The following is a 20,169-nucleotide window of genomic DNA, read 5'->3' as shown; positions in this document are numbered from 1 at the left end:
GTTGGTGTCCCTACTTGTGAGACAGTCGAACAGGGTCTGAGAAACCACCTGTGGAGAGAATGGAGGACAAGAAACACAAAGAATGGACAGCAAGTCAAAAAATTCTGATCAAGCTGACAAACTTTATTTTTCCCAGGCAGGTTTTATACCCAATAGAAGCAGGATATGGGGAGGGGGGTGACGCAGAATTGCTTTGTTTCTGGGGGAATGCACCTGTTCCCAAAAGCAGGATATTTGCTAGGTAAAAAGTTCAGTAGGAGGAACAGAACAGAATGGGTTGCTAGGTACCTGTCCACAAGATCTATAGCTATTTGTTCTTAACTGGGGGTAGTGCTTTCCCATAGAGGCCTCAACTTTTCCCACAGAAATCTCAACTAAGATAGTACTTTTCCACTAAGGCCAAGACTTTGTAAGCAAGCACTTATGGCTGACAAGGCAGTTAACATTCAAACAGGGTCACTCTCAACTTGTTGGGGAGGGGCCCAGTGGGACACTTCATTTAAGAGTCTTTGATGTGAAGACTATTGGCTACTGATGAGTCTGTCTGTCTGTTGGTTCCCTGGCTGGTCTACCCTATTTGGGAGCGGGGTGGGGGTGGGGGTTGGGGGTTGGGGGTTGGGGGGAGTCCTCTCAGAACTCATTCCATGGTACCCCTGGTCTGCAGATGCCCTTTTGGCTGGAGTCACCCTGAGAACTGAAGCCTGCTCATAGGCCACTGTTCGCTGAGCTGCATATGAAAGTGCCACAGGCTAATTATAAGTAAGCAGGCAGGTGCATGGCGGTTCTGCTAATGTCGGGGGGGGGGATCTGAGCTCACTAATTCTGAGCAAATAAAAGGGTTGAAAATGTTGCAAAGTACTGGCGCCATGTGTCTACCAGGCAAAGCTGTGGTACACATCGCAAGCATGGCTGAGTGCCATGCAGAGCCTGTGCCACTCCGGAATTCACTGGGATTAAGGGGCTGTACTATAGGGCACTTTCCTGGAAAGCACCAGGTCCTGGGGTTAGTGCCCAGCACCGAATAAAGGAAAGGATGCATTGTTTTATAGCTTGATTGTGGGTGTGTCCCATGTAGACTCATGTGTTAAATACCCAGTCCCCAGCTGGTGACACATTTTTTTGGAGGTTATGAGAGCTTTGAGATGTGGTCCCCGCTCAAAGGCCCAAGACAACAGGAGTGGGGACCCTAGAAGGTTCTAGCCCTGCCCTGGTTCCAGATCAGCCAGTTGAGAAGTGTGGCCCATCACCTCCTGCTGCCAAGGATCAGGCCACTTAGCCAACCAAGCCTCCCAACCCACAATGAGCCCTCTGTGGGTCGTGACAAAACAAATCCTCCTTCTGCTAGTCAGGGCCAAGTGGTTGGTGGCCGTGTGTGAGATGTGTTACTGAACTTAGATGCTCTGAAGCTCTGGGCTTGAATAGGCTGAGCACCCCCAGGAGCCCATGCAGGAGAGTGTCTGTCACACTAATCAAGAGGCCACAGAAGCAATACCAGAACAATCGATCATGACCACAGAAAAGGACCCAGGAGTCTAACTGTGGTGCCAGTCTGTTCTTAGGGCAGGCTCTGTATAGGAAAACCCTGGTTCAGAAGTTCAGATGGTGGGGGCCCAGTACTACAGGTTAAGCTAACGAGACAAAGTATCATGTTGACTTTCGAGCTGATCAGTCCGAATGAGGTAAGAGGGGTGGCAGATGGGTGATGAACCAGATTTCAGAGCATTGAGATTCCAAAGCACAAGTAATACTGTTATGACCTTTTAGGAGAATTTTTCAGTGTCAGCTATGGACAATTACTTCTGGGGAGCCAAGTCTGAGAACTTGAACTTAATTTCACCTTTTGAGCAAAAGGGAGAATGGATACAAAATGGCTATAGGTATTTTACAAGGAGCCGGCCTTAACAAGTTTGATGCCCATGTAGCAATGCAGACCTATATATATATATATCCCTGGCTAGCCAGAAGGAGCTCAGGTGAGACACCATCCCGGACAAGGAAAACATCCAGCATTGCCTGGCCTCTTCCTGTATATGCACGCATTTAGCCGTCCAGCGGCCATGGATAACCGGGTTCACCTGGAAGGAAATCTGGGGATGGACGGGAAGATTGGACGAGGGAAATAACGAGCCAAGACAAAGTTCTCTGATCAAGGCTTAATATATCCCTATTCCCCACTTTGCCCGGATCTCCTCAGGAAGACCAGCTCAGCTGCTTAGCAGGTAGTGGCTTCTTGTAGGAAGCTGCAGATGTGACAGGACAACAGACTTCACCTAGGTCGGAAGACTCCACCCTAGGTGGGCTAGCTGTGACAGAACAAGGTCTGATTCTGCCAGCTCAAGGTTGGGGGAAGGGTGGGCACACACACGCACACACACACAGAGAGACCCGTGCACATTGACTCACACCCACCTACCCACATCTCCTGTGCACCCACCTGTATGTGCAGGTACGCACGGGCACACAAAGAAGCGGCAGTCATCCCAAGGTCACTCCGGAGAGTAACTCTACACTGCTGTGCAGCTGACAGTGCGAGCCCCTGGAAGCCCAGGCTGTGACCCAATCGTGTGTCATTTGTCCCACTGACAACTTTGTAAAGAATGTCTCCATACAAGAGCACAGGGCCAAAGCAGAAGTGGTCTGCAGGCGCCAACAAGATAGAAGCACCTGCTAGACACAACCCACACCCGAGGATTTTTTCCACTGGAAAATAACTTAGATAACATAGTGATGCTTCCAGGATCAGGACAGGAGATCCTGGGATTTATCTGTAGCAACTGTAACCAACTGGGGGGAGGGGGGGGGGAATGGGAAGTGGCGCCCTGTCACAGCATGCTATGACAATACTTCTAGCTACCTATTTCTTCTTCTCCTTCTTCTTCCTGTTCCTCCCCCCTTCTCCTCTTCTTCTTCTTCTTCTTCTTCTTCTTCTTCTTCTTCTTCTTCTTCTTCTTCTTCTTCTTCTTCTTCTTCTTCTTCTCATTGTTGTGACAAAATACAAAATCAGCTTGAGGGAGGAGGGGCTTCTGAGTTACAGTCTGAGGGGACACAGTCTTCTATGGAGACAAAACTGTGAGATGAGTTGTTTCGTTTTGTCCACGGCTGGAAAGCAGAGAGTTATAAATGTAGACACTCAGCTTGCTTCCCCTTCCCTTCTTTAAGTTATTGTTTATGTGTGAGTGTTTTGCCCGCATGTGTGCCTGTGCACCGCAGGCGTGCAGTGCTCACAAGGGCCAGACAGGGAGCTGGATCCTCTGATGCTGGAGTTAGATGGTTGTGAGCTGCCGTGTGGGTGTGGGGGATCAAACTCGGTTCCTCTGCAAGAGCAGCCAGTGCTCTTAACTGCAGAGCCATCTCTCCAGCCCCACCCCCTCTTTGTTTTTTTATTTGTTCTGGGGCGTTAGCCCGTGAGATCCACAGGTAAACCTATCTGAAAACACCCTCTTGGACCCAGTCAAAGTGGTATCTCCTAGGTGATTTCAGCTCTTCCTCTCCAGTAAGCTAACTAATGGTTGGTCATCACAGGACACAATACTGATGAACCCAGAAGAGGGGTCACACAGGCAACAGCATGAGGATACTTGGACAGGTGCTTTCTGAATGTTTACAGGGAGACAGAGCTTTAACAGAAACACATTATAAGGTGGACCATGTGGTGATGGTGATGATCAGTGTGGCCAGAACAGAAATCTAAAGGATGCTTGGGGTCTTGTAGCTTCAGCAGAATTATCTTCCCTCACCCAAGGTGGCCATGGTGAAGGGGTGTGGCTCAAGGGAGGCACCTCCTCTCTCTGCAAACCCCCCCCCCCCACTTCCAGGCCTGCCTAGCCTGACTCTTTGTATTGCCCAGCAGGGAGAGCAGCAGCTTCCCGCTCCACCTCCAAAGCCTCAGTAGTAGACATCCCTGGATAGCCTCAAGGCTACACAGACCAGTGACTTTCTGCACGCTTTCCCCAGAAAGCGGTCCAGGAGCCCGTGACCCTGCAGCCAAGCCTGTGCGATGAGGTCTCTCTAGGGTGTGGTGCTCCAATGCTCCGACCCAGCAGAGGGCGGGGCGGGGCGGTTCTCTAGTCTTCTGGCTCTAAGCCGCGCCAGATGCCACGCCACAGCTTTTCCTCGGCCACCTGTCCGCCAGCCGCCGTGCGAACCGGACTCGGCCCTCTTCCCGTCCTCGGTTCCCCTGACCCTGGTGACTGAAGCGAAGTTTCCCAAATCAGCAGCTCTGGCCATGACGGAGCCACGGTGGCAGCCTTCAATTCGGAAACAGAAAGTCAGCGTTAACTGTGACCACAGGCTAACGCTACCCCAAAGGCACCAGCGACCATGTCCCAATCCTCACATGATGCGGGCAAGGAGGATCAGGGAGAGCCGCGGAAAGACTTTACGGTGGATGACTTAAGTCAAGGTAACTTTACCAAGATCCACAGAAGGTGAGGAGGGCGGGGACTGGAGAGATGACTCAGCTGTTAGGCTAGGTGTTGCTCCTGCAGAGGACCTACCTGGGTTTGATGGTTTCACAACTTTCTGGCACGAGGGAATCCGATGCCCTCTTCTGGCCTCGGAGGGCACCGGGCAGTCACGTGCTACACAGACATACATGCAGACCAAAACACCCACACATGGTGGATAAATCTTAAAAGAAAGGGAGAGCTGGCAAGCAGGATAGGACGGGAGTCTGTGAACTGTTTGTAGATCATCCCTTGCTCTGGAGATGAAAGGGACTTGGGGCAAAGGATAGAGTGGCCACAAGAAGCCAGAGATGGCAGGGGCAAGGGCATTCTACTGGAGCCTCCATGACGAAACACTGCCTCTCCCGCACCTTGTTTGCTTTTTGGGGGCCCATGTCTGACCCCTCAACTACAGTGTCTGAAAGGTACCCGAGCTTCATCACAAGGAGGTAATTTTTTGTATCCATAGTAGGAAACTGGTAGCTACTATGGAATAGTTCATCTCAATAGGTTTGATGAACCTCAGTGCCCACTGACGGGAAAAAAAACTCTCCATTAGTAGCAGCATGTGGTGGACCGCCCTTGCAACCCCAGCTGCTCAGCAAGCTGAAACAAGATGGGAAATTGAAGGCCTTCCTGGGCTGAACAATGAGTTCAGCTAGGGTGTACTGGAGCAATGTTGTGAGACTCTGCCTCGATTTTTTAAAAAGGTCTGGACTGTAGCTCATGGGTAGGGTGCTTGCTAGCAAAGTCCTTACAAAAGGGCCTAGATTTTGGTCTCCGGCACTGAAAAAAAAAAAAAAATTAAGACTTAGACGTCCTCCTGTTGAACAGGCTTCGAATCCAATCAGGGAGCAGTTGGTGATCTCATAATGGTGCCCCGCTTTGGTGCAATGCAAATGGGTGCATCTTGCCTGGCCTTAGAGTTCTTTCATGAGTTCACTGCTGGGCAGGAGCAGCCCCGAACCCAGTGGCCCTCAGAGCAGTGCAGGGCACTTAGAAAGCCAGCCGGCCCGCAGGAAAGAAGCGTGCACCTGGACCCAATTTCTTTATATCTTGCATCCAAGTTGTGTGGTATCTTGAGCAACAACTCCTTACAGGAGCCTCCTTGCCTGGCCTCAGGCTTTTGTTAGTGACCTCTCACCTCTAGGGCTGGCATTGCCTATCCTTGAAGGGTCAATCTGCTTTAGCGGGTGTGTGTGTGGGGGGTGGGGGGGGGTGGACGGGACCGTTGTGTTCTTGGAATTGGGTTACCAGGTAGTAAAGTGCTCTGGCTAGTTAGTTTTATGCCAGCTTGATACAGCTAGAGTTATCTGAGAGAAAGGAAGGTGGACTGAGAAAATGTGCCCCACCCCACCCCCCATAAGATCTGGCTGCAGGCAGGCCTGAAGGGACCAGGTTGGAAGGAATATAAGGGTCAGAAAATGGGGGGTGGGGGAGCTGTGAAAGGCTTTGTAAGCACATCAGGGCATGGCAATGTGAGCTCACAGTATGGTGGGAGCCTTACAGCCAAGGGAAAAAGAAACAGGAAACGGCTGTTGGGACTGCTTCCTCAGTGCCTTCCAGTGTCTGAGCCACTCTGTCACCTCTCTCCTGCAGACTGTCCATCCACCCCCAAATCCTGTCCCAGTCATTTAGAATCCGATGCCTAGCAGCCTGAAGCACCCAGTTAAAACTGTCGGGAGCCCTTTGCCACTTCTCTGAAGCGGGGGGGGGGGGGGGGGGGGAATAAAATCTGCCTTATGGGCAGAGTCAGGACAGGTCGGGGCCTGTTGGCAGATTCCCCGGCCTGCTGAGGCTATATAAGAGGAGGCACACCTGAGGCTCAGGGTGAGGGGCTGAAGATTCTGATGACCTGGGTAGAAGGTACAGAGGTGTGTGTGTGTGTGAGTGATGAGAACAAAAATCTTGTGTATATTTTAGCACAAGCTGTTAGTTTGTAGCTTTGCTTCCCATGAGAAGGCCATGAGGAATACACTCTCTGCTGGCATGGTAATGACCTGCGGCCCTCCCACGCCTGGCTCTTGCCTCTCTTTTCTATCTTTCCTATAATCAGCCACATATTTCAACATATCCGGGGAGACCAAGAAGCTGCAACGTATAAAGGCTTTAGCCCCGTTGTGTTTGGTGTCCCAGCCTTTGGGAGGGAGCCTTCTGGTGGCCTGGGTGGCAGCACAACAGACCTCATCCCGGTGCCCCACCTCCTCCTCTGTCCAGGTGTCTGTAACAACAGCAGCTCTACCTGTCAGGGTTCAAGAACTGCTGAAGAAGGATACCCCAGATGCAAGCAGTATGCAAAAGCAAAGAGCGTTTCTTCAGCTGAATTTCCTGCTTGCTGGGGTCTGTCTCCCCCGTTTGGGAATGGAGACCCCTGGTGAAATCAGGGGCTCATCTTTTATTGTCAGTTAGGGGAATTCCAGGGAGGGGTTTGCGCCCTCTTACCTTGATTGGTCAGCTCTATCTCGGGGGTCTGACTGATTCTATAATCAAGCTCTGAAGACTTCCCAGGGGTGGCTTGCTCATTCTAGCTACCTATTCTTACTTCAGGCCAGATGATGAGGTGTCCTCGGACTGGCTGCCCGCGGCTCTGGTTGGCTGACCACAGGTTCCTGGATCCTGGCTCTCATTTCTGGGAAACAGAAACTTAGGCCTAGTCTCCCAAACGGCCAGTTTGCAGCTGTCATGGAGTCAGTCTGGCTCTCCTGACCTGGTGTTCCCATTTCCCCTTCTGATTTGCAACTGGATCAAATCATTGATTTGTCAGGGTTTTTTTTCCCTCCAATCTTTTTCTTCCCACCTTGTCACTTGTCAGGGGCAGAAGTCGTTATTATTGAGAACAGTTACTGCCAAGCAAGTTTTCATATGGGAACAGTAAAAAGCCACATCTGAAACCTGTCTATACCTTAATTTGATGGCTATTAGTAAAGCAAGCCTGTCTGCCGTTTTCGAAACAAGAAACCTAGCAGTTTAACCCGATAAGTTAACCAATGAACTAACGTCGTGGTGGATTGTTTTGACATAAGGAGCTAGTTGCCTGTATGTCACTGCCCAGACAGTTGCTTGGGGCTCCTGCGTCTCTATGGCACCGAGGGCAGAGGCAGCCTTTGGCCATCAGCCCCAGAAGACGAAGAGGCTTTTCCTGCAGAGGAGGAACATGGGAGACTGGCCTATCCTTGTCTACAGCACCGTGTGGCGATCAGTTCTGCCCTCCATCCACAGCTCAGGCCAGGTCTTGGCAGCAGCAGGCAAGACATCAGGACAGTTATGCCCAGTGGTTATCATACCACCATCCAGGTGGTGTCCTCTGCCATTGTGCCCACCAATTTTCAGAGACCTCGGTGAGTCGCCGGTGGGATTTGGGAGTCTCTGTCCGTCACGGTAAGTTTAAACATGTTCAATGCTACATTCCGTAGACCTCTAACAGGCTTGATGGATAGCCAGTATTGACCTACCTCGTAGGTATCTGAGCGAAACAAGTTGTCTGTTACCTTGCAAACATAAAGCAGGAGACTAAATAAAGCTTTAATTTATGATGAACCTCATCGGTTTTCAGCCTATCAATCGATCCCTGTTAAATCTGAGCCTTGAAAGTCAGTTTTGAATTGAAGTTCTTCTTCTATTATTAAAATAAAACTTCTTAACCCAAAAACCTATTTCATAAGGAAACGTAAACAACAGAATATTATAGTTTTCTGTATGATTCAGTTTCAGCTGAGACCAGTTTCGGGACAGGAAACAGTTAAAAGGTTGGGGCTGAGAAAACTCAAGGCTCTCTGGGCTGCTGGAGCCCTGATGGAGGAGCTCAGGCAAACTGAAAGGAAGGCACTGGGGGTGGATTCCAAGAGCCACTGATTCTTAACCTTTTTAATTTTTGAGTATTTTTTTAATTATCAAATTATTTAGTTTCAGAAAATGAAGCCTCAAGGAATAAAGCCTTCAGGAATGTATATCTAGGTATATCTGTTAACATTGTGTGTTGCAATTAATCTTGTACTCATCAGTAAACTGTGGCTGTGGCAGCCCTGAAGATGAACAGCTCCCTGCTGAAGCTGCAGTAACCACTCTGACTCGGGACCCTCATTTTTCGTGTGGCGGATTTTCTCAGGGTTTTTTTTTTTTTTTCCTTTTCTTTTTTTGAGACAGGGTTTCTCTCTGTAGCCCTGGCTGTCCTGGAACTCACTCTTTTCGAGGCTGGCCTCAAACTCAGAAATCCTCCTGCTGTCTCTCTGCCTCTGCCTCTGCCTCTGCCTCTGCCTCTGCCTCTGCCTCTGCCTCTGCCTCTGCCTCTGCCTCTGCCTCTGCCTCTGCCTCTGCCTCTGCCTCTGCCTCTGCCTCTGCCTCTGCCTCTGCCTCTGCCTCTGCCTCTGCCTCTGCCTCTGCCTAGTGCTGGGATCAAAGGCGTGCGCCACCGTGCCCGGCTCTCACAGGTTTTTCTAGTGCATTTGCAACAACTGTCTCAGGCGCAGCTTTCCCGATGTTTTTGGTTTTTGCCAATAATTGCAGCCCATTCCTGTGTTGTTTTAAAAATCTTTTGTGATCATATCTATTTTTTAAACAGATTTATGGCCATTATGATAAGGATTGCCTGAGCCTTTTCCATCAAAATTGTCTCCCCCACCCATAGGTATATAACCTGATTGTTGTTGTTCAATAAAACTTTTTTTGTAACCATCATATGAACAAAGACATTTAAACTGTTTAATAAAATTTAAAATGTCGCATAGTGTTATATATATATATATATATATATATATTTATATATATATATTTATACATATATATGTAATTTTTAAAAGTTCCTTTTGCAATGTCCAAATAAAGTATCTTTTTAAAGGATGAAGCCCTAGATCATAGCCATAACTTTTAGAAGATAAAACTAAGTTCTAAGAGTGTAGCCATAATTTTAGAAAATGAAATCTATTTTTAATTTTTAAAAACAGTTTATTGAAACAACCCAGTGTTTCTAAAAAAATCAATAGCAAGTGACTTATTTTTCACATTACAAAGCTTGGCTGCTAGCAGGAAAGGTTCTTGTTTACCAGTGCATGAAGGTGCAGCTGTGATACCTCATTAATGAGGCATTTTAAAATCCTGTCTTTTTAAACCTGGCTTCTAGGACAAAATATTGTCCCAATTTAAAGGTATCTTTAGAGATCTTGGTTGGCTCACAACATGTGTCCTTGCCCAGGATAGCTTTAATCCTGAGTTGTTTTAAGCCAACTTTCGGTTGCCAATATTATAGATTATTAACTATATATTATAAATTATAAATTAATGTTTTAACCAACATATAGAACATGTTAATACCATAGATATAGAGATAGATAGATAGATAGATAGATAGATAGATAGATAGATAGATAGATATTTTTTCTTTTTTTTAGATAGATAGATATTTAAGACCAGCCAGAAATAAACATGCAGTGGCTATATTATATATCTATATATTTAAAACAGACAAACAAAACTTTATTTATTTATTTATTTATTTATTTATTTATTTTAGCTGTAATTTCAAGGGAGGAGCATCTTGATACCTGTTGAATCCAATTCTCCTGGGCACAGAGGTTCTGTAGCAGGGTTAGCCATCAGCCTCCTTGCCAGAGAAACCAAGAGGCTGGTCATGTCCCTTCAAGAGTAGCCTGTGCTTGATCAAGCAGCCTCCTGCCTGGTGCCACCTCTGTTCATTACAGGAGTTGGTGGTTTTCTGCCCAGGCTGCAGATGCTGGGCTTTTAAGAGCAGCACCGGTTTAGACATCCCTGTTGTTGAGACTGAGTTAAGGGTGAAATGAACAGCAAGCAGATAAGTTTGACCCATCTTTTAAAGTATGATACAGAGCGATAATCAGACCAGACTGAGGCTGGCATTCCCAGGGAGTCTGAAGAGGACGTCTCAGGCCACAAACACATTAAATGAGCCCTCAGATGGCCAGTTTGGAACTCTGGCCGCTCAAGTTGGCAGAGCAACAGCGCAGAAGAGGTTAGAGTGCTGTGCTGCTCTCTCTCGCAGGCCTGGGAAAGGGTAAGGACTTGAGCCATGGGGATGGCCTGGGTGTGCCTCGGAGACCCACGGAGAAAACTTTTTATCTCTTCTGTGAATTCAGGCGGTGGAAGAAGGCTATCTTTCCATAGCCATTTTTTCTCTCTTGATACAAAACAGAGTAACAAACAATGAGATGAAACTACAGACATAAACGGACAAGGTGCCAAAGACAACCGATAGGGTTGGGGGAAGAAGGGGAAGAGAACCAGGTGCCCCACCAAATGGACCCAGATGTTCCATGGTGCAGGAGTTAAAAGATAGCTCACAAAAAGGTGGTTAATTTTTCCAACCTTACAGTTAATTCTAGATTCTCAGCCAGGCACCTGAAGTCCTTGAAATGTAACTGGACTGGGTCCAGCAAGAGTGGAGCCAGCTGTTTGCCCCATCCTTAGGGATCAAACAAGAGCGTCCACATGAGGATGAAAATTATGAACAAAAAACACACAGACAACCATAGAGCAATGTTGCCGGGAAAACCACAGAGTGTGAGTTTAATCATAAGACACAAGACACCGGCTCTATAATCTCTTCCCTTGCTTTCCTGCTCCAAGACAGGGTCTCATTGTGTAGCCCTGGCCATCCTGGAACTCACTCATGATGACCCAGGCTGGCCTTGAACCCACAGAAATCCACCTGCCTCTGCTTCCCTCAGTTCTGGGACTAAAGGTGTGCGCCAGCATGCCTGGCTTTATAATTCCTTCTTAAAATGTCAGCGTTAGCCAGTTCTTTTCACTCAGTATTTCCATGGGAGCAACTATCTATCTCTGGCAACTCAGAAACGAGTCCTGGCTCCTCATCTGTGGTTTGTGTTTTCTGTTTATCTTTCTGCATCTTGCTGGCTCTCTCCATCTGTGTCCTTTTCCCCAATTCTCTCTTTGGCCATGTCTGGGCATCTACACTCTGCCCCTCTGAAACAGCTTTTCAGGTTGTATCCCCGTGTTAGGGGCTGGAAGGGCAAGCACAGGAAACTGCTTGCTTTGTGACAGGAATTCTGAAGCTTGCAGGCCGGCACCCATGTGACAAGCCAGGGGTGGCCCCAGCCATGCCTGAATCATCAGGACTGAGCTAGGCGGGGACAAGAGTATCACTCAGGCTTGGTGGCCACAGGCCTAGGTGAAAGACAGGAGTTCCACGGTCAGCAAGAGACACTGCCTCAAAAAGGACTAGACATGGTGATGGAGGGAGAGACCCAGTGCTGCAGTCCGGCCTCTACATGCGTGGGTGGGCATACACACACACACACACCAATAATAAGATAAAAACAGAATTCCAAAGTCAACTCCTCTTCAACAATTTCCTCTTACATTCTTTTGAACTTTGCCTCTCAGAACGCCCCTCGCTGGTAACTCACATAATCTTAGTCCTTTTCCCTCTGCCCTGTCTTCTCTCCCTATATCTGGTTGCTTTGGATTAAGTACTGCATGGTGTTTTTTACACATGTTAGGAAAGATGGCGATCAAGGACAGTATTATCCCGCAGAGACACCTGGGCAGGGGCATTAACAATCTGGCAACTCTAGTCTACCACAAGATCCCTGGAAGGATGCTCTTCAAGGCCTCCAAGCCTAGGAATAGGCCATCCCCACCCCCTGTGCATATAAGGGGCTCCAGTGTTCCTTAGCATAGATTATTTTCCACGGGTGCACGGACCTAATTTCTCCATTATTCAGTTGCTTCCTGGTGGATGTGCAGCCGAAAAACAACTCAAACTGGCTGGAGAGATGGCTCAGTGTTAAGAGCACTGACTGCTCTTCCGAAGGTCCTGAGTTCAAATCCCAGCAACCACATGGTGGCTCACAACCATCTGTAATGAGATCTGACGCCCTCTTCTGGTGTGTGTCTGAAGACAGCTACAGTGCATTTACATATAATAAATAAATCTAAACACACACACACACACACACACACACACACACACAAAACCTCAAACACCGGGGTTGTGTTCTTGGCTTTCCTTCCTCAGCTATGGGTCCAGTCAGTTCTTCCTCACACCTCGCAGGCTCATCAATGTTACTGTGTTATAGCTTATCTAATATTTAATGCTAAACTCACTGAGAGCTCTGATAGCAGTAATCCCTCAGTATCCACAGTTCCAGGATGTGGAACACAAAAGGTCTCCTTTGCAGAGCATCACACCTCCACATCACCTAGGCACACCCCCTCCCCGTGTGGCTTAACATGACAGCCAGTGTAACATACACAGAGGTGCTATCCTGTCTGATCAGGGAATGGCAAGTTTGAGTGTGTTCTGGTACACACACAAAACCCTTTTAAACAGTTTGTGTATACTCGTGTGAGTACGTGGCAGTGTGCATGTGTGGGAGTTGGGTTGTATGTACACGCGCCATAGCGCATGTGTGGCAGTTGGAGGAAAAATTGTGGGGTCACTTCCCTCCTCCCACCAAGGGGGTCCTGGGGACTGAACTCAGGTTGTCAGTCTTGGCAGCAAGTACCTTCACCCATGGAGCCCTACCGCTGGTCCTGGACACGAATATTTTGACATTTTTAATTTCTGAGATAGGGTGAGGTCCAGAGCCCACAGGTCGGTGAGCCAACCGAATATGTCCAGAACCATCTCTACAGTCAGAAAAACCCTCATTGCTTAAGTCATCGTCGGATCATGTCATAGTACAGGTATATTCTTGACAGACCTTTGTCACCCTGGGCGCCTGTCCCATGAGCCCAAAATGCTAGAGTCCTGGGGTCAGCAAAGCTGCCTCTCAGGAAATGGAATACTGGTTGTCATCTATGAAGACAAAGGTGCCAACGATGTGAGACAGTCCCGTGAGATGAGTACGACAGTGTTTCCCTGTGTCCCAGAAAGGCAAGGGTTTTCAGAAGAGCAAGAGAGCTGACAGATACACACACACACACACACACACACTGTATGTTGTACATGGGGAGCTGCGGAGGCTGAGATGTCCAAGCTTTGCAGCCAATGAACTGGAGGGCCAGGGAGGCAGGCGTCTCAGCTCAGTGTCTGGTAAGCTAGAGTCCGTGAAACACCAAAATCCCGATTCAAACCCAATGAATAAAAAAAAGTTCATTCGTGCAGGGCAGTGGTGGTACACGCCTTTAATCCCAGCACTTGGGAGGCAGAGGCAGGCAGATTTCTGAGTTCGAGGCCAGCCTGGTCTACAGAGTGAGTTCCAGGACAGCCAGGACTACACAGAGAAACTTTGTCTCGAAAAACCAAAACAAGAAAAAAGTTCATTGGTCCCTGGCAAAGCGATTAGAGAGGACGGTCCCCATCCTCTGCCCTTTCCTTCCCCTGCAGGTCTCCAGCTGATTGCACAAGGCTAACCCACATTAAGGAAGGTGGTTGCTGCCCTTCCCTGTGGATTTTACTAACCATCTCAGAACCACCCTCGCAGCACATTCCGAGGAATCTCCTGTCTGGGTGTCGCTTAGATTACCCATTGCAGCAGCGAGGCAAGCTAAGTGGGGTTCCTTTGCACGGAGAACGCCTCGCTCAAGGGTCAGGTCCCCTTTCTCTTTGTTGTGTGTCTTTGTTTTCCCTGGAGGATCCTTCGTGCAGTTGATTGGCAGCTTAAGTGAGACAACATACGTAGCATTCAGCATTGGCCTCATCAACAAGTCGCAGCCGTGGTTATCATCCTTACTGAGCTGTGAATTGTGAAGATGTGCGCTGTTGCAGGGCCGCGACGAGCTAATCGCTGCATATCCAGCGCCTCTCCTTAGTGCTGCGCGCGATGCCCATAGTCGTCGCTAGAGGGCGCCGCAGGCACCCTACCAGAAGCACCGCCCGGCTCCCGCTGCAGGGTGAGCCAGCCCCATCACTGATCAACCGGTGGGAATTCGCACGCAGCCTGGGAAAAGCTCTAAGTTACAAGGAAGCTTTCCTAGTGCTTCTTAAGCCGCCATAGGGTGTGTGCTGGCCAGTGTTACGTCAATGACACAAACCACAGTCATCAGAGAGGAGGGAACCTCAACTGAGAAGATGCCGCCATCTCTCTCTCTCTCTCTCTCTCTCTCTCTCTCTCTCTCTCTCTCTGTGTGTGTGTTGGGGGGCGCATTTTCTCAATTGGTTATTGATGTGGGAGGACCGAGTTCACTGTGGGAGGTGCCATTTCTGGGCAAGCCAAAAAGCAGCACCCCTTCATGGCCTCTGCACAGCTCTAGCCTCCTGCCCTGACTTCCTTCAGTGGAACAACAGGGAAGTATAAACCAAATAAGCCCTTTCTTTCCTCCTTAACTTGCTTTTGGGCATGGTGTTTTGTTTGTTTGTTTGTTTGGTTGGTTGGTTTTTGGTTTTTGGTTTTTCAAGACAGGGTTTCTCTGTGTAGTCCTGGCTGTCCTGGAACTCACTCTGTAGACCATGTTGGCCTCGAACTCAGAAATCCGCCTGCCTCTGCCTCCCAAGTGCTGGGATTAAAGGCGTGTGCCACCACTGCCCAGCCAAGGGCATGGTATTTTATCACAGCAATAGTAAACCTAAGTAGGACAGGGTTCAAGGCTCCGGATTCAGCCCCAAGGCAATGGCTCGACTCAAATGCCCTGGAGCTATGCGGTGTTTGAATATGCTTGACCTAGAAAGTGACACTATTAAGAGGTATGGCCTTATTGGGGGAAGTATGTCACTGTGGGCATGAGCTTTGAGACCCTCCTCCTAGCTGCCAGAGTCAGTCTCCTCCAGCCTTCAGATGAAGATGTAGAACTCTCAGTTCCTCCTGCACCAGGCCTGCCTGGATGCTGCCATGCTCCTGCCTTGGCGATGATGGACTGAACCTCTGAACCTGTAAGCCAGCCCCAATTAAATGTTGTCCTTGTAAGAGTCGCCTTGATCGTGGTGTCTGTTCACAGTAATGGAACTCTAATTAAGACTGAAGTTGGGGGGCTGGTGAGATGGCTCAGTGGGTAAGAGTACTGACTGCTCTTCCAAAGGTCCTGAGTTCAAATTCCAGCAACCACTTGGTGGCTCACAACCATCCACAATGAGATCCAATGCCCTCTTCTGGTGTGTCTGAAGACAGCTACAGTGTACTTACATATAATAAGTAAATAAATCTTTTTAAAAAATAAATAAATAAAAAGGCTGAAGTTGGTACCAGGAGTGGGGTATTGCTGTCATAGGCCTGACCATGCTTTTGTTTGAAAGAATATGGGTTTTGGGACTTTGGGTTTGGAACGCCATGGAATGCTTTAAGTGGAGCTTAATGGGCCAGCCTAGACAGAATTAACAATTAAGTCTCATAGAAACCCCAATTTAGACATGATCCTGTGATTCAGTCTTATGAAGAGCATTTTGAGCAAGCATAGCAAGCTTAAAAAGAAAAAACGAGTGTGCTTCAAGTAATGAAGGGGCCCCAGGAAATGAAAAGGAGCTGAATCCTACGTTCAAGGAGACAAACGGATTAAGGGAGTGGTGATCTCAGGGCAAGATCCCACCCAGCTAAGCTTATTGTTTGCAGCTAAACCGTGGATAGTTATATTATTATGATGTGATTATTGGTTTCACTTGGAGATAAGGAGATATGACTGTGTGTCAAACTGTCACAGGATGACACAAGCTTTTAGATCTAGGTGAAGGAAAGCTTAGGTCCAGGCATGGTGGACCATGACTTTGATCCCAGCATTCAGGAGATAGAGCCATGCAAATCTCTTGAGCTCAAGAGAGTGAGTTTACAGAGCAAGTTCCAGGACAGCCAAGCATATTGAAACCACCACTAGAAACCATTTATATTAGAGGAAAACTTCTATGTTCTCTGAAAAGGTTTGAAGGGCTTGGCGAGAAACATCTGATTCATCTTAACCTGCCCCTGGTGAGATGATCCACCCGGTCCATGGCTTGAGCTATTGCTTGCTTTGTGTATGGACCTGAAGAAAATTCTCCCACGTCTTGGGCTTGACTTTCTTTGTGTGTGAGGCTCATGGGGGGGGGGGGGGGGGCTGGAGGCTCGGTAAGTTTATGCAACCAGAGCTCCGGATGTAGTAAGTCCTCAATTATATTTGTCAAGTCCTTATTTCTCATTCTGTGGCATCCTGGAGACACTAAGCACACCTCACTGGAGAGAGTGGGGGAGGAGAGAGTGGGGGGGGGTATCGTGACAGAGACACCACTGCCACACACAAGAGGGGTTCTGGTATACACACACACACACACCAGAAGAGGTCATCAGATCTCATTACAGATGGTTGTGAGCCACCATGTGGTTGCTGGGATTTGAACTCAAGACCTCTGGAAGAGCACTCAGTTCTCTTAACCGCTGAACTGTATGGATTCCTCTTCCCCAAGCATTCCCCAGCCTCCTCCTTTCCCTTCTTGCTCAGAAAGAAAACTCAGCAAGATGCCCCTTGTTCCACAAGACAGCCCCGGTCACTGGTATCTCCCCTGCATCGACTCCACGTCCCTCTAGAACCTTCCAACCCTCTATCACTTGCTCAGATGGTTTACTGTCTACCATCTGAGTGCTGCGGCAATGTGTCCATCTCCTTTGCTTCAAACTCCCAACCCTGGGACTGAGAGATCCTGGCTGAACCCTGGTTCCCAGTATAGGGGGAGCAGCAAGTGAAGAAGAGGCAGGCTTCTTCCAGATGGGGAGTCAGTGTATCTGATTAGTCTGAAAAGGGAGAAAGGGAGAAGAGAGGAGGAGGAGTAAAAAGAGGAGGAAGAGGGGGAGGGGGAAGGGAAGGGGAGGAGGGGACGGAGGAAGGGGGTATATGAAACAGCAGCAGCTACCCCGTATGAAAGCTGGCCCTTTTTTTGTTTTGTTTTGTTTTGTTTTGTTTTTTTTGTCTTGTCTATGATGAGAATTACACATCAAATATCTCGCTTGATCATCAGCTCATTCTAGAACTTATACCCACTTTATACAGGATGAGTCTAGTTTTATTGTGGCGGCAGGGCCTGGCTATGTCGCCCAGGTTGAGTCCCCTGCCTCAGTCTCCCCACTGAGGAGTCGATAGGAGTGTGCCCCGTGCCTGGCTTTGCCTCGTTTCTAAATACGCGTGGATGGACACACGGGATGTGGAGCACGGTTCCGCATCTTAGGTCACCCTAGGCAACTTGGCAAGGCCTGTCGCTAACGCCTGGAGGAGGCTGGATGCGGATGCTCTGCTGTATGCTGTCCAGGAGGCGGCGCTGAGCTTTCGTGGGTGGGGTGGGCGGGATGTCAGGTTCTGACGTCTACATCCTGGGCTGTCATTCATCCCCTGCCGGTCCCGCCCCCTCGCGGCTGCAGCAGGGCGCGGAGCGGGGACGCGTCCGGGAACCGGGCACCGACCAGCTTGAGCCATGGCTTCGGTCCCTGCGGGTAAGCACGGGCGGGCAGCGGGAGGGCGGCCAGGCCCCGCGGCCTCGGTGCCGCTCACCGCGCTTCCCTGCTTGTCCCGCAGAGGCCGAGACCCGCCAGAGGCTGCTGCGCACTGTGAAGAAGGAGGTAGGGGCGGCCACCCCAGGGTGACAGGGCCACCGCGGGCTTCTGGCTGGCGGTGGCTGTGCATGGCTAACTAGGGCGGGGGCTGGGGAGGGGTCGCTGGAAAACGGGTGTTTCAGTGCGTGGGGCCCTCTGGGTGTAGGATCGGAAGGTGTCCAGGTGGGACCTCGCGGAGGGGCAGGTTCTCATTGCTGGGGGTAGAGTAGGGTGATGCGGGGCTCCTCATTAGAGATGCGGAATATCCCCGAGGAAGATCAGGTTTTGGGAGGGGACAGGTTCAATTTTGGAACATGAAGCTATCCCCCAACCCATGTCAGATACTCAGTCCTTGGAGCCACCTCTAGGTGCCAGGGACTTTGTGCAGGAGAGCCTGTGACCTGGGCCAGGGTCACAGAGCAGGTGCCCTCCACTGATACATGGGATCAGACAGGAGTGGCTGCCTGCCTCCCCCGGGATGAAGGAAGCAGCTGAGATCCTAGCCTTACCTCGGCGTTCACAGCCAGTGACCTCCCAGGGCCGTGGGAATTGGGAGAGTTTAGAAGGCTGAGGCGACGTTTAGATGTCTGTGGGCCTGTGGTGTAGATGTATGTTGCCCAGGACATGTGCATATATGTATGTGCACCTGCCTGGAAATACCTAAGGATGATCTATATATTGTGTCTGCTTGTGCGAGTCTACGAATGTGTATTTGTGTGAATGGGTAAGATTGAGTATGTATGTGGTGTGGCATTGCCCTCCCATTTTGGCTCCGCCCTATCCTTCAGTCACCCCCACCCCCCATTCCCGTCCCTGCTGCCTTGTCTTCATCCTGGGGTTCTTATCCCAAGTCCTTGCTTGGCTGTGAATCTGTGAGCCAGGCTGGAGTCTGTCCCTTGCTTCCTGAGCATGGAGGTGTGTGTATACCTGTGGGGTGTGTGTGCGTGTGTGCGCGCGCGCGTGTGTGTGTTAGGGGTGTCACTCAGGAGGGCCTCCCTTCCTGGTGGCAGCCACCTGGGCAGTTGGAGGCCCGGACCTGTCCCCGGTTCCTTCCTCCTCTTGGGGATCGTGGGTGTGTGCCTGTGTTTGTGTCTCTGTGTGTAGCACATTCCTTTTAAAGAACTAGCTCCGTGGATTGCTGCAGATTCTAGAATTTTCCTTCGAGGTGATATGTAAGATGGATAGAAGGGGGTCCCTCAGAAAGGCCTAGAAGTCTTTACCTCCATCTTTGTAAAGACCTGTTTGAAGATACTATCCAGACCCCAACCCTGAAACCTCACACCCCTGCCCTTCGGGGAAGGGTCTCAGCCCTTAGGTTTAAAGCTGGAAGGCCGTGGTTTTTTACCCAGCCCTGGCTGTAATGCTTGCTCCTCATGCCTGGAGCTGACCCCCACTTTACTAGGGAAATGGTTGACCAAATAGGATGTACAATGAAAGACAGGGTCAGCAGGCCCTGGGGAACCTAGGAGACATCCGTGTATAGCTGTGCCACATGGCCCCTCAGAGTTCATCTTTCCTACGTCCTCTCTTTGTAAGATCACCGCTTTCCCATCTGCAGAGTGACGCATGTGGCCCCATGGCCCACACACATGTCCCTTACTGTTCCTCCCCAGTCTAGCTTGGGTTCCTGGAAATGCTGTGGGGACATTGCTCTCCACCCTGTGTCCACAAGTCTGCTGGATTCCCTGCTTCTGTGGTCCCACTAAGTTTGGAGTGAGCCATCTTCTTGGCTCAAGCCGGAGTAGAGTGGCCAGGCAAGGACAGTTTCTTGCTGCTTTGTCCGATTACTAAAAGCTCCAAAGCTGGGAGCAGAAGTCGGGATTCCCAGTCACAAACTGCTCACAGATTCTAAATCTTGCATTTACGGAGGTCGGTCACCCAGAGGATCTGAGCTTCTTTGGGTTTTTTTTGTGCTCCGTGTACTGCAGACATAGTAACCCTATGAAGATGGTTGATACAGAACTGGGGCTTACAGTAGGGGAGTGGCTTCTAACAGCACCCAGCCAAGAAGGGCCAGAGGTAGTGTAATCACTCCCAGGTCATCCAAGCTCCTGGGGTACAGGGGTAACGTGATTCCCATCACCCTACTGGGAATAGGGTGCCCAGAAGCAGGAAGCCATGTTTGAAGTGTACAGACCCAGTGCAGAACATGAGCAAGTCTGCCATCTGCAAGCTCACAAGTAAGCCCCCTATGCTTGCCCTCTATGTACACTGCTTCCTCTGGCCACCTCTTTGGGTAATGAGCCACTCCTCCAATGTCAGATAGATATGGATAGGGAGAAAGTTGCCTCAAAGTCTGATCAGCAACT

The 20,169-nt window shown here is 49.5% G+C and overlaps 1 protein-coding gene and 1 non-coding gene across 5 annotated transcripts in view; both read left to right on the top strand.

The window, feature by feature from the left end:
• Positions 1 to 3,889: 3,889 nt before the first annotated feature.
• Mir7229 (microRNA 7229) lies at positions 3,890 to 3,942 on the top strand. Its single transcript, NR_106088.1, has one exon. It is a non-coding gene; the product is annotated as a microRNA 7229 (primary transcript).
• Positions 3,943 to 17,646: 13,704 nt separating this feature from the next.
• Sgsm1 (small G protein signaling modulator 1) overlaps positions 17,647 to 20,169 on the top strand; it is a 67,569-nt gene continuing 65,046 nt past the window's right edge. For 3 of the 4 annotated variants that reach the window (NM_172718.3, NM_001162965.1, NM_001254731.1), the window contains exons 1-2: positions 17,649 to 17,761; positions 17,844 to 17,887. In NM_172718.3, coding sequence (NP_766306.2) covers positions 17,743 to 17,761; positions 17,844 to 17,887 — 63 coding nt within the window. In that variant the 5' untranslated portion in view covers positions 17,649 to 17,742. Of the gene's footprint in view, positions 17,762 to 17,843; positions 17,888 to 20,169 lie in introns of all 4 variants that reach the window. The other variant, XM_006535122.4, reaches the window with a different exon arrangement.

The sequence above is a fragment of the Mus musculus genome, chromosome 5, assembly GCF_000001635.26.
Source record: "Mus musculus strain C57BL/6J chromosome 5, GRCm38.p6 C57BL/6J".
NCBI classification, from domain to species: Eukaryota; Metazoa; Chordata; class Mammalia; order Rodentia; family Muridae; genus Mus; species Mus musculus.
The sequence above is the reverse complement of the archived record's forward strand: the minus strand, read 5'-3'. Positions and strand labels throughout refer to the sequence as shown.